Below are 15,078 nucleotides of genomic sequence, written 5' to 3'. Positions count from 1 at the left end.
TGGGGGGTTATATGCCTAGCCCTCTCCCAGTTTACTCAAAATCCTACACAAATATTTAAGGAAGCCTTCAGCTTAATATACACAGGAATAAAAATTACTCCCCACCTTGCTATTCCATGCATACACAGCTCAAAATGAGAAGAACCCTTATTTTTCAATTTTCTCTACCAGCAGCTGTCTTAAGTCTAACTGAAATTCTGGGAGTTTGAAATCTTTTGATAAGGAATGTAGGGTTAATTTGATAGGGGAAGATTAAAAAGACGTTTCTCCTGGGAGACAGAAAGAGGGAAGCGTAAGGTCTGGGCTAAAACTTAAAAAGGAAACCCAGTTCACACCCAAGGAGAGCCAGGTAGGGGCCCAGGCTGCCACAGGAGCTGTGTGCTCAGTCCCTGTCCTTGGAGGTTTTCAAAGTGACACCCAATAAAGCCCTGAGCAACCTGCTCTGACCTGATAAGATGGCTCTGCTTTAAGCAAGGATTCCCCAGACTATTGCCAAGTGATCACTCAAGGTCCCTTCCAGCCTCTACTGTCCCACAATTCTATGAATTCCAGTCACACCAGAGTCCTGTGTAGTTGTGGAAAAGCAGCACAAAGGCAATTTAAATACTATTTTTAAAAATCCCATATATTTTACAACTACACAGCAACCAGCTGGTGGGACTAATCAGTTCAGCAAGAAAATCTTGGACAGTACTTGTGCAAGTTTTCTTAGCTCATCCATGCAGAGTTCTGCCCCATGTCATAAGTATATACAATCCCAACAACAAGCTGCATCTCCTGCTGAGACAATCAAACACAAGAACACTTAATTTGTCACTGTCATCTGCATAGGTGGTATCCTGCACTTAGAAGGGAAATAGGCAGGAAATTACCTATTTACTTAGCAAAGCCAAAATCCACATCTTTTGACTACTACCAAGAACTACTGAGAAAAATGGTAAACTGCAAACAGTATATGTTGTTAACTCAGTCCTCTGAGCTCAAAATTCTTCCCTTGTCAATGAATTTAAAGGAGCAAATATTGCATCAACGTGGCTCTCTGCGAGGCAGCACACTAATGCAAAAACAGAAGACAAATAGGCAAAAAGGAAAATATATCCTCTATTTCTCAGCAAGCAAATGCATCATTTTAAGGACACCTCTAACAGCAGCACAGGGACCTTCTATTCTCAACAAACTGCATAGACACCACTAAAGACAAGAGGACAGCCACTCAGGAAGAAATAGAAGCTTGCTAGCTGCATGTGATGCTTTTCTTTTCTCCAAAAAGTAATTCAGAAAATGCTTCCTCTGCCTTTACACTCCTGAAACCTCTGGAGCATCACAAGCTCATTACAGTTCTCTGCTCCCACTGTTGTTTTGGCAGAGCCATTGCTGCAGCCAAAAGCGACAGTGTTTGTGACACACAGGCAGCCTTGGGCAGCATGGGGAGCTCCAGGAGAGCAGGAATGCTTTGGAAGGAGAGGGCTCCAGAGGAAAGCTCCCCTTCCCAGCCTACAGGAAAGTCAGTATCAATTTACCCCAATTTCCTCCTTTATATGTTGTGGAAAATGAAGTTTGACATTAGTTAAGACAAAATCCCATAGAAGGCAATGATGGATAAATGAGGTTACATTTTTGCATGAACTAATAGCTAAAACAATTTTATGAAATCATAAGCAGCACTAGTATGACCCCTCTGGAATCTGTATTTCCATGACACCTAATCCACACTCCTGCTGGCTCCCCCAAAAGTAAAAGGGTAATTTTCCCATTGGGCCACAGGAACAGCTCCTCCTCCTTCGCTCCAGCAGCAAATGCCATCTCCTCCTGCTGCTTCTGACAGCCACTTGTAAACCAGAGCAAAGCAACCTCCTCCTCTCAGATCTCACACATCATGCATTTCTCTTTCCAGCTCGTAGAGAATCTTAGCCATAAAGAATGGCTCAGCAAGGCAGTGGGATGCAGAACCAGGTACTGAATTTTGAACAGTATCCCTAGACATGCTCTTAGGCGTTACAAATCCTTTGGCTTCTACCCCCTGTCCTTTTGCACTGGTGCCACTCTGATTTTAGGGAATGCACACCAGCTTGGTTTGGCTGTTCCTGTCTCATGACAAAAGTCATCATCTAACTCACAGTAAGTAGGAGGGAAATGACCCAGGAACAAAACTGTAAAACAAGTATGTACTTCCATTTATTTTGCTAGGTGCTATTTTTTTTCCATTATTATAGTAATGGTTTAGGTTTCAAGCAGTACTTGTAACAAGGTATAAAGCAAAAATGAAAGCAGTCTCAGCAATAAGAGAATTTACAACTGGACTACAATTGTATTTCCACATGTGGGTAACCAGGATGTCTTCTTGGGGTGCCTCAGAAGTGCCAGCAGCTCTGCTCTGGGCAGATGCTGTTCCCTCCTGTGCAAAGATCAGGCACAAAGTCTACATTAGTGATCCATCCCTCTGAAAAAAACCCTCTGAGCAAAACTGACCTGAACTGCAGTGAATACACTGGATCCAGACACTCTCCCATTAGTTTCAACAAAACATGAATAAACCTCATGCTGGAAAATAGAATTTACAAAGTGACGAAGTTCCTGGCATGAATTTTTGATGACTCTGTTCATGGTGATATAATCTGTAATGTTTATTTAGAGCCAAACACTGAAAATGAGAGAAACTGATCCTCTGTACGGCCACAAATACAGAGGCACACGCTCTTCTTCAAGCATCAGAGTAACTTGGAACAGAAGAGTGCTTGTGCAGACTGTTCAGAAGTGGGAATTCAGGTCCTAAACAGCTTTTCTGAGGTGCCAACACCTATTCTGTGTATCACAGACAGTCTGCTCAACAGGAATACAGGTGTGGCCATAGGAGGTGGATGGTGAGGCACATTAATGACTTATTTCTGCTCAGAATCAGTGAGAAACTGGGGGGAGAAAAGAAACGGAGGAAGCAGAATACATCATCCCTAAAAATTTTTCCCTCCTACTTACTGTGAGTTAGATGATGATTTTTGGCCAGAATCATTCAGGTTCACATTCCTTTCAAAACTCTCAGTTATTTTAAAATATCTGCTATGAATATTCCCCTCTATACATCTCAGTCTTTTATTTAATCTTTCTTCATTATCCCAGCTCCACTAATGGCATCTAATTTTTAATTAAGTATACAAGGCAGGCCTCACGTGGAGTTAAAAGTGGTTTTAAGAGGTTTTTTAAACTAACACAAAGGCAGATGAGAAAAGCATATTCCAGGAAGCAGAATCTTCCTTGAACACTGAACCAGGCCATAAAACATACCAAGGGTTCCTTTATTGGACTTACACCAGGAGAAGGAACAACATTAAAAGTGGAGTTCTATTTTTGCAGGAATTACCCAGTATTTATTTTTGCAGCAATTCATGGTGAAAGTAAATTCCACTAATTCTCCTATTTTGTTATCAGCTTGACTGGATGAGATTTACACACGGCCTCCAGATGTGGGGCACCATTCAAAATATTCAAGTAGAAATAAAACCGCCTGCTGCCCAGAGGGATGATGGATTATTAACTCAAGTCTCCATTTTCATCCCTCTGGAGATGTAAAAAACATGAAGAAACCTCTCACAAGCCTTGGACCACCACAGATTGAGGGAGAATGGTTAAAAACCTTGTGGTTTGCACACCATTGGAACAACGAGCTGAGCAGAGCACTATTACAATTCCATGAACCCATTTCCTGAAAAAAAGTGGATTTGTCCACACACATTGAAATAATAACGTGTTTCAGCTAAGCCCTTGAAATGAATGTGCACTGAATTGGCTCTGTAATTGTATCAGCTGCTCATAAGCACCATCTGCATAATTAAGATGGTCCCATAATTGAATTATATGCCCAAGCACAGCTTCAAGTGATTAACATTTAAATAACATTCTGAACTCCAAACCCAAAATGACTGAAAAAATTGTTTTTTAAGAGCAAATGGGAATGTTTATATGGCTTTTACCCTCTGCCATGTTTGTATTTTTATCTCAGTGAGGTCAAGTAATCAAACTATCAGGAAATAACCACAAAACTGGGAGAATCAACAGCAGCCTGACAACCTTACACGTGCCAGGGACTGCAGGCTGGCCTCTGGTGCTCCAGGATAGAGCAGGAACCATCCTAAATACAGCAGTGAGCCTAAAGGAAAGTGTCAGGGAGAAAAGCTGCACCAAGGCACTGAAAAGCTTCTCTTCCTTTTTCACCAGCTTTGTGTTTTGACAGCAACGACAACACGATGAGAATGAAAATGTTTGGCATCCCATGAACTGGCTGGCACATCCCACATGCCAGACTCCACTGGGGAAAATGAGAATTCACCAGAAAAAACAGATGTAAGAGGCACAGGAGACTTGTAAGGGAGAGGAGAACTGGGTAACAGTTTTGCCTGGCTAACAGCAGAATACAAATTGAACAGGCATGACCTTTATAGAATATCAATAGTTGCAGGCTTCACCTACATGCAGAGGCACTATAAGGCAGCAAAGAAAGAATTCTCAGCAGAAAGCTTTCCTTAGAATATACAATATCTGTTACAAGAAGTTCAAAAAAATTTAGCATGCATTTTTCAGAATTTTCTCTTGAAATTTATAGGGAATCAAGTGTCATCCTTGATTTAATACAATTTTTCACAGGAGAATACAGCAATATCCAGTCAAGCACTTGGTCATCCCAGCAGCCAGTGATAAGCAACATCTAAAGACAGAATTGTGTGCCTGCCTAGTTATTGGCAAAATAATCATATTAAGTTTCAGGAACGTTTTAAGATGGCCTGGACTGTCAGGGAGCATTTTGATTGTCTCTCACTGTGTCGAGATATTTAAACATCTACTAAAATTTACATTTGCTAATGTGATGACTGACCACTGAAGAGCCTGTCAGTGCTTCAGTTGATAATAACCAGCATGAAATCATCATCATGCTTGCTTAACCAGCTTCAAATGCTTCTCCATGTTCAGGAAACTGGATGATGGTGATGACAAATTTATTCACAGTAAATTAAAATGGAAAAGTCGCAAGCTGATAATGAGTCAAGAAGGAAACACAGAGCACAGTCTGACATTGTTGTTGTGGTGGGAATTTAGAAAGGGATTTCAGAAATTCCTTTTCTAAACCAAAAATCTCCAGCTCTGGTTGAACACCACCCACAAAACAATCCTGTGGTACTTCTGTTACTACCTGGAGAATCAGAAACACGTGTTGTCACAGCACCCAGACTTGTGCTATTTGAAATTCAACAGTGTCTAACTTCTGCCTGCAGGTAAGATCACAGCTGATTGGAGATAACCACATGACAATTCAGATGCACAATGGAGCAAACACATTTTCACAGCTTTTGGGGCTGGGTTTGTGTGCAGTAACAGTGAGGAGAGCTGCTGTCAGGAGAGGCCAGCTCAGAGCATCAGAGGCTGCTGCTCACACTGACACGGGGATGAGCAGTGCTTTGGGAGGCTGCATGCAGCCAGGCCACACCAGCGACACAGGAAAGGCAGATGCTGCTGCAGCACTCTGTCATTAGTGCTTGACTGTAATTGCATTTCTGAGTCTGGCAGATGCTGCTTCCTCACTTTTAACAGCGGCTATTGAGTTTAGCAACATTATCACAATAGCAACCTAAATGCAGAAATCTGAAGGAAAAAAAAAGCTTGGGGCAAATGGCTGGAAAGCAATTCTAAAGCTATTAAACAGGTCTGTGCAGAGAGCATTCTGTGCTGGACTGGAAAGATGAGGGTGGCATAGTCTCTATGCTGTAGCCAGAAATATTTTGAGTAATCAAGAGAAAAGCTCATATGCCATTTTGTTAAGAATTTAGATTCACAGATCCCAGAAATGACACAGGTTGCATAGAACCTCCAGGTCATCTGGTCTGAAACCCACTCAAAGCGTGACTCATTCATGCACAGCTAATGCATTTCACCAGATCACAGGGTAATTCAGAATTCCAGGAAGCTCCAGTGGTTGTTTGTCCTGATAGGCTGCCAAAAGAGGATGAGATACCAGGTCAGATTGGGTTTTATCCAGTCTGGATAAAGTCTGGTCTTTAAAACCTTGAAGGACAGAGGATGCACAGCTTTCTGGGCAGCCTACTCCAACTACCTGACATCATTGTGAAAATGTTTTCCCCTTAAATCAGTCACAAGGGCTCTTTTTTTACTGCCTGTTGTCTATTCTCCATGGGAAAAATTAAGAACTCAACAGAATAAGATTTTATACATCACTTAAAGCCCAGATCACCATGGGGAAGAGGAGAATACTGTGCTATTAGACTTGTAAATGGAAAACTGCACTTCCTTTATTCTGACATTTCTGTACTGTTTACATAACTGGTTAATATATTTATGTATACAACAGTGCAATGTATACAATGCCAAAAATTGGAATTGATGTACATTCTGTTGTTTTTAAATACTCTGTATGGTTTGTACATCGCAGCATTCTCTTTGAGATTCTACCAAGCCCTAAAAATACACAATAAATAATTGGTAGATCCTGCTTTAAGCTCTTCAGTACTGGCATTCAGTTTAGAATTACAAATCAACACAAGCACTTCAAACTTGGCAAATCCACCATGAAGATACTTTTCAAGCAACCTCAACAGAAAAGAGCTGGGGATACCAAGTATCCCTGCCTTGTATCTGCCTTATTAATCACAGAAAAAAACAGCATAAAAATCAAGGTACAAAAAAAAATAAGAATCACTCAAACCAAAATTTGACCTGTTGAATTTTGGGAAGACTGATGATAGCAGTTTCTGGAAGTACACACATGACTTGTCACTTCATACAAGTCTATTTTAGGGTCGGCTGGAGTTGTAAATATTATATCTAGTTCCAATTTTAACCCAGGTTAGATGACTGATAATTTGTCACCACTTTTGACATCACTTTATCTGTCAATATGTCAAACTCCAGGCACAAGTATGATTATTGGTCCTTTCCAACTGCAGCATTGAGTTTTCCCCAATGCCCAGATATTAGGTGAGGGAGGAGAAGGCTGTCAGCTTCTGGCTCCGTTTTTTGAGAGAGAAACACAACAAGCCTCTGATTTTAATATATATGTACCACAGGAGTAGATCTCCTGATGTTTAGCAACACCAAAACAGAGCCCACCATGGGGATTCTCCTTGCTCAGTAAAACATGGGGATCACAAGCAGAAGATTTAGGATCAACACTCCTGAGCGCTTGTATGATTAGCAACTATGCAAAGTAAATCTCCTCAAGGAAAAGGATTTACTGGAAACTGATACTTGCCAGACATTTAAAAAATGAGACTTCATCCCTCATGTTATTCTGCTCTGCAGCCTCTTTAAAGAGCAGAGATTTGATGGTAGCTCCTTGTTCCAGGAAGCGGAGCGCCGCGACGCGCACGCTGCAACAAAAGGCTCCCAGAATGTTGCTTTTAATCTGGCTGCAGGGAGGGAAGTGTGCTGCTTACATATGACAAATATCACAAACTCACTGCCTGCGGTGGTGCCTTGTGAAGGCTGGCCTAGAGCAAAGACTAGATGGAGCTAAAGAATAAAGTTGGGATTTACTAAGAGGCCTCAATGGATCCACCTTGAGCAGCACAACCCAAAATGGCCACAAAAAATGGGCAACAGGTCCCAGGGTCTCACATTTTTGTAAGATTTGGTCCATTAGCATATTGGAGTTAATTGTCCAATTACAGCTTTAGCCCATAAAGTCCCATCTTTCTTGTTTTCTCTCTTCAGTTTATCGATTATGCTCTTGGGGCTGATATTTGGATCATTTGTCCTTGGTCCCCAGCTGGAGCAGGAATTGTTTTGTCTCCCTGCTCTGTGCAGAGAGCTCACCCTCCCCGATATGAAGCGCAAACCCACACACTAAAGCAGAACAGAATCTGGAAGATATAAAAGCTAAACCTGGGGCATCAGTGGCTGCTGTTGGGTTTATCTGTCCCAGGGCTGCCCCAAGGGAAGGAGCTGCAGGGTCAGGCTGAGCCCCCCCTCCAGTGACTGGCAGCACCTTGGCAAGCTCAGGGGCCTGTCCGCATTCCAGGGGAGCTCAAGGACAGGTGAGCAGGACATTTAAATGTCTTCCAGTTTCTAGGAAGCCCAAGGGGTCAGTTGAAGGCCTCCTGGACTAACCATCCTCAGCTAATGGTTATTCAAAAACTTCCACCTTAAACTCAAGCCTTTGTCATTCTTTTGGTATTTAATGCAAGAAATGTAAACAATTAAATTAATCAAACACTGTTTCACAGCTTGGACGCATCCCCCAATAAAATGAAAGTTTCCATTCACTGTATTAAAAAACCACAAAAGCTAAAAAAACAGATATCCTTTTCTGGAAAACAACATAGATCTCTCAAACCCAAATTGACCTAAAATTCCCAGAAGACACTTGATACAGCCTGCTGAAAAGGAGAATGTGTGAGGAGAGGGTACAGTAGCTACAAAGCTTTCTATCATCCTCTCCTCTGGCACCTTCAAACAGGATAAGGAAAACTCCATGGTCCAAGAAAAGCTTCTGCTCCACAGAACAGATGTGTAGCTGGACTTGCAGAATGATTTTTGCTGCTCTGTTGGTTACCACTGCATGCCTAAGAAACACATAAGATTTGTGAAATCAGCAATTTAACAAAAATCCAATTGCAATTATTTTTGGGCGGAATGTTAACTACTTAAGGTGGTTGCTTATAACAAAAACTTCAGAAACAATATTTTGAATTAAACCTAAAGGGTTTAAAAAAGCCCAGCAAAACCACACCCTAATCCCTCAACAAAAATCCTCCAAACCCTTATTATCTAACCACGCCTAGTCATTTTCTTGCCAAATAAAATATAATACTGGCTTACCACCTCTGCCTTATAGGGCAGAAATGTGGAATGCTGATGCCAGCCAGGTGGTGTAAAACTTGTTCTGAATTCATTTCCCCTACACCAAAGCCAAACAGGACACTTGAAGATGTGGCCATGCCTGAGATGAGAACTGCTTTATCCAGCTCTGGGGCTCCTGACAGCAGTGCTACTGTCTGAGGGTGTTAGGCCCTTACAGAGAGCAATTCAGCCAGAATACAGAATAATCCTGGCCTATATTGTGACAGTATATTTAAACTGAAGAATAATTACATTTCTGATAAACTCTGAGGAGTTATATCCAAAACAATTAATAACAATATTATCTGTTCTGAAATTTCACAGTAATTATTTTTTTCCTTTAAAATAATATATTTTCTTTCTAAATAATAGTTTTTCCTTCTAAATAATACAGTACCCACAAGGACTCCCTTATTCTCATTGTGTCCTGCTTTATCATAAAGCCAGTACATTTTCTAAACTGCTCCTGCTCCAGCTCAGGAAATCAGACAGGCTACCAGGATACCTTAATCAGAGTGCTCTTATCAGAGTGTCTCCAGACTAATAAGAAGAAATCCAATCTAGTGCCCACGGAACACTAAATTAGATCTAATCATAGGGCACTCTTCCAATTCTTCAACAGCAGGTCTAAGACCAACAAATGCCATTTATTATTTTTTTTAGTAGCCATTAAAATACTACAAGCTATCCCAGAGCAGCTGTTTCAAAGCCACAATCCAAAAAGCTGCAGACATTTGTTTGCATTTAAAACATGATCATTCAATGCTCTCTTTGCCAAAAGATGCTTTACATACAAACACTCTCAAGAAGACCCTGGAAGGCTCCAGGGTCATGGTATTTTGGGAATCCCAAAACAGGGCAACTTACATTGTCTCAGCTTGAGAATGTTTAAATAGTTGAAGCAAAACACCTTTCAGCAGTTCCCTGGCACACAGATTTTGTTTCCTTAATAACAAGGCATCATTTGAGCCAATTCTAACTAAAAACAATTGTATCTTGTGTTAAATATGCACTTCACTGAAGGCCTGCTCTAAATGCCCTAGGACTGTTCTATAAGAGTTAAAAATTGCTTAATGCCTTATGCAGAAGTTCTAGACCCATACTTTTATGGGACATGATGATCCATGTGTTGAGTGATTTTCTTATTTAGATTTTCCTCCTGGGAAGGATTCTATCTGTAAAGTGTCCTGGATGAGACAGAACAAGTCTTGAAGAGTATCACTTCAAAGTTGCAACTGTAAAATATTTGGGTTGGGGAGGATGGTTTTAAATCTCAGATTTCTTAAAATACAGATTTTTTTCTCAAATTAGGATGAGTCCCAGCTCCTCTGTACTTTCATAATTATTGTCCTCACACCTGGCAAACCATCCCCAAAATTTCTCTTACTGCCCAGGCATGGAAACACTGAAGTACCAGAAAACTTGTGAGGTTTGGGGCAGGAGGGAGGAAAGGAGCTGCCAGAAAAAGGTGCATAGGGTGAGGATAAAGTGATGGGCAGCTCCCCACTGCCCCAGCCCAGGGACTGTCACAGCCAAACCAAAGGGGCTCCTGCTTGCCCTGCTCTGCTCCATGCCTGCAATTAAGGTCTTATGGATAAATTACACATCTGAGTAGTCCCTCACTCAGCATAGAGAGTCATTTCAGTGACTCCATTGTACTTGTTTGGCTTTGTTCATGAATGCTGATGCAAATCTAAGCTTACTTTGATATCCCATATAAGGGCAGCACAGGCTGCAATCACAGTGACACATCCAATGGCAAGGACAATCTTGGGGAAATTCATTGCTGGTTACATCAGGATTGTCAGGAAGGCTTCAAGTGACATGTCTAAAAGCTGCTTCGTATTCTGTATTAAATATGATTTACCATTTGGGATGGAGTGCTGTATGTGACATAAACCAGAACTGACTCACTTTTGATACATCACCTTTATTTTTGGAGTGTATCATCCATGATGGTAACCAGAACATTAGGAATACTCTAAACTCACTTCCCTGCTGCTCCCTCTACTGACTGGCTCATAATTCCCTTCTCTTTGAAGGAGTTACAGGTTCCCAATGTGATCATGGAGACCAGAGAGTGAAATTTGCAATTTCACATTTGGCTTGGGAAATCTTTTCTTCTCCATTAATACATAATGAATATTTCTCTATATATCTTACCCTGATCATGACTGCAAGTTAAATCACACATGGCATAAAATACTTCAAATAACAATATATTGTAACATCATTTCTCTTGCAGCTAAGCCCCATCTGACATGACAAGAACGTGGAACTGAGCATGAGTTGCAGCAATCAGAGCTCTCACATTGCCCTATCACTTGCCCCAGCAGGTTCTTGCAGCACAGAAGCCCTCAAGGATCCAGACATTGAACCACAAGTGCTAAATGTGTAAAAACAATCAGATGGCATCCCCACCCACGCATCAGCCAGTGACCAAATTTCCTTTCTTGGACAGAATCTCTCATTTCCTCCCCACACTTAAATCCTCCGTGTCTATTATCCATTATACACACTGTGCTATAAAACTGTTGACACCTTCCTTTTTTAGTTTTTTCAGCCCTTGCCTCCCTCTTGCCTGTCACAGAAACAACAGACTAGCACATCCCAGAGAGTTTTCAGTGGAAAAGGTGGTTCTATTAATGTCAGGAGCTGAAAGAACAGTAAATCTAGCTAGTCAGTAAAATAAAGAAGAGGAAGGGATCATACTCACAGCAGCTGCAGAGACACAAGATCATCAAAAAGGCCCTGGGGAATCTCCGTGATCTTGTTTCCATAGAGCACTCTGAAAGATTCAGGAAGACAAAATAAATCTTCAATAACAGCCCAGTTTAGTGTCCTCCCACATCTCTGCATTATCATCTTTATTGATCATGGTGCACCATGCCCAGGATCTGTGGGCATTTCATTTAACCACTGATCTCATTTTCCTTTCAGAGAGCACATGGCATTAAATGAGTCGTTATGATTCAGGCTTCGTCTGGTGTTGGAAGGCATTTTTAATGTAGAAACTGGACATCATCCAAAAACTGTATCTGAAATATTTTTCATTCTGTTAAAGGATTTTTTTCCCCATCCTCTTTAGAAATATTTTAGCCACTGAAAGGCACATTGTCTGATGTAAAAACCTAGAATTCTGCTCAGTAATACTGAATTTAAAAGCCAGAGAGCACAAGCTGGTTGTCGATAAAATTTCATATAACTGAGTCTCTTAAGATACAGTAATTGGCATGAAATGTGACACAGGCATCATTGGATAAAATATTATGGCTTCACCAGCTGCTGTTACCATTTCAATGAACTAATATAAAGAAATTTATCCTGAACTGGAAATAGACATATATTTCAGGAACTCAAAAATAATTTCGGTATAGCTTGGTTATAAAAACCAGTAAATCTTTAATAACAAAAATGAGAGTCACTGTGTATATTTACTCAACCATAAATATATGACCTGATATCCATGATTCACTTTTAACATTAAAAATATTTCTTTTTTTTTTATGGAGCAATGCACATATATTATCCTTAGAAATTGAATGAAGGGGGAAGAGAGACAGAGCCACCATTATGCTGAGATGTGTTACCCAGTGATCAGAGCAAAATCATGTATGACAGGAACACCAGAAATTCAATCGTGGCTGAAGTAGGAGCTCATGTCATTTCTGCAGGTTGGCATCATATGTAAAAACCAGAGAGTGGCTGAGGAGCTTTTGTGAGTCCTGGTAAAAGGGAAGATGATGAGGCTCCCTCTGACAACGTTTTGCCTTACCTAAACATTTTAAACTGGGGAAAAAACAGAATTCATGTAATTTCTACGCTCTACAAAGGACATGGCAAATGGTTATAAACCAGCAAATGCTAAAACTCTGCTGCTTATGTGTCACTAAGTTTGTTGATTCCCTCACTTTTTAATGTGGAACAATAGGCTGGCAATGAATCAAAAGACCATGTGAGGCTTGGATGTTGGCTGAAATCCTGGCTTACCCTGCCTGACTATGTTTGAAATATTAGGAAGAGCTGAACATGCTGAAAACCAAACTCTTAGCACAGCAGACCATTTCCAATACCCCCTGGCCTTCCCAGAGCATCACCACTTCAGTTTGCTCTTCATCAGTCACTGGGAGTCCATCACCCCTGTGGGAGCCTTCCCAGAGCAGCTCATTTCTGAGCCTAAACACAGTAACACCATTTAAATACCAAAACCTAAACTGAAACCCAATTTTTCATTACTTTTGCATTTTAGCAGGAACTGAAGTGCTACTCAAGAAACTCAGGGTCATCCAGCATTTTATTTTCTCTAAACAAATTTAACAATTTCTATCTAGTACAGAGTCAGGAGGTGTTTGTAATGTGCTGCTCCCATTAGTGTTTCTTGTGAGCTTCCATGAATGCTTCCAAATTTTTCTGATTGTTTCTTAACTTTAGCTTCAGAAAACACACACAATTTCCTATTTCAACAAAATGTAATGCAATACATGAAGATTTTTATAATCCATCCAAAGCTGGACAGAAATGGTGGCTGAACTTGGAAAGGTTGAACAGGATCATGTAGACAGAACATTCAAGTCCCTGGATTTCCCTGGGCTCTAAACCAACATGTGAAAGGCTGACTCACAGCTTTCTTTCTGCACAAAGATGTGTGCACCTGTATTAGGAAGCAGAAGCAAAACCTCTGCAAATAAAATATTTGTAAAAGGTTAAAACATCAATGCCCACAGAACCCGGTATGGTTCCTCTTCACCTCCCAATCTTTCTGAAAAATCTTTCTTTAGCTTTCTTTAGCTTTAGTGTGTCACCTGTACACTGAGTTTAGACTGCAAACTCTGGGATGTCAGAGAAACATCTTCCTCAATTTTGTGAAGGAGCAGGATCATCAGTGCTCATCAATAATGCACAGCACAACTGCAAAGAGGAATTGAGAGCTAAGTTTTACAAAATGCCCATGGAAAGTAAGGGCACTCCAGCCTAAGGGTTATTCTGGCTGCAGAGGTAAAACAAAACCTTAAAGAAATATCACCACTCATGTCCTATGGCACTACTGAATGCAAATATCAAAATAAGACCCTCAGAGCAATTTTTTTTTAAATCTGAGAGTCAAAGGTTATAGTGCAGTGTGCTACTGAACTTTGAATGTGTTTATACATCTTATTATTTTGAGCAAAATAGATCAAAGTAACTTACAAAATAAAGCAAAGCTCTGATTTTTAGAAGCCACGAAAAGGAAAATAAGCCTTTTCCAAACTAATTTGGCTTATGTGCATGTGGCACATTAGCATTCAAACAGATTAGCAGCTAAACAAAAGTCAGTATGAGAGCTCAGGCACTTGTCTCTAATTCATATTCATGCTGAGCAGCGCACAGAGCCAAACGAGCTGATGCCATGTCTGCCTGCCATGCCTGGGCTGCAGCAAACAGGGCAGCACAGGGAGGGAGCTCTGCCCTGCACTGCAGCTCCCCAGTGCAGCTCTCACTGCCCTTTGCTGCAGGGAAAGCACAGAAATCCTGCTTTGCTCAGAGTTCTGTGTCTGTGTCAGCCAGGAGAGCACAGTCCCACCGAGGAGCATCCCTGGGTTCTGCATCACTGCTGCTGCTGCTGCCCTGGGCAGCCACAGGGACCCTCCTGTCCTGTCCTGTCCTCTCCTCTCCTGTCCTCCTCTCCCTGCTCTGCACCCCTGGGTCCCTCTGCAGCAGCACAGGGGAGAAAGGAACAAAATAAAAAAAACCCTGACAAAAATAAATACAAACAAACAAATAAACTCCAAACAAAACAAAAAAAACCCAAACCCGAACACCCCAAAAAACCTACAAAACAAAACAGAAAGAAAACCCCAACCAACAACAAAAATCCCCCCTAAAAAACAAACAAGCAAAACAAAAGAAACAAAACAAAAAATTACACACCCACCCCCCCCAAAAAAAACCTGGAAAAAACCCCCAACCAACCACAAAAAAAACCCCAAAACCAAACCAAACAAAAAAAGAAAAAGTCCAGTTGGCAAAACAACAACAGAAACACCATAAAACAAACAAACAAAAAACAAACGCCCCCCCAAAACTCACTAAACAAAACTAAACAAAAAACCAGCCAACCACAAAAAAAACCCCAAAAAGTAAAAAAACCCAAGAAAACGCCTCAAAAAACAAAACCAAAACAAATAAAAAACCACCAAACCAAACAAAACCCAAACAACCAAACAAAATAAAAACAACCAAACAAACACACACTTTAAA

General features: G+C 40.9%; 1 protein-coding gene across 3 annotated transcripts in view; it reads right to left on the bottom strand.

Moving 5' to 3' along the window:
- Positions 1-15,078, bottom strand: part of SLIT3 (slit guidance ligand 3) — a 483,855-nt gene that overhangs the window by 138,403 nt on the left and 330,374 nt on the right. For all 3 annotated transcript variants that reach the window (XM_031060566.1, XM_031060568.1, XM_031060567.1), the window contains one exon: positions 11,558-11,629. In XM_031060566.1, coding sequence (XP_030916426.1) covers positions 11,558-11,629 — 72 coding nt within the window. The remainder of the gene's footprint in view (positions 1-11,557; positions 11,630-15,078) is intronic.

Source organism: Geospiza fortis, unplaced genomic scaffold (assembly GCF_000277835.1).
Source record: "Geospiza fortis unplaced genomic scaffold, GeoFor_1.0 scaffold413, whole genome shotgun sequence".
NCBI lineage: Eukaryota > Metazoa > Chordata > Aves > Passeriformes > Thraupidae > Geospiza > Geospiza fortis.
The sequence above is the reverse complement of the archived record's forward strand: the minus strand, read 5'-3'. Positions and strand labels throughout refer to the sequence as shown.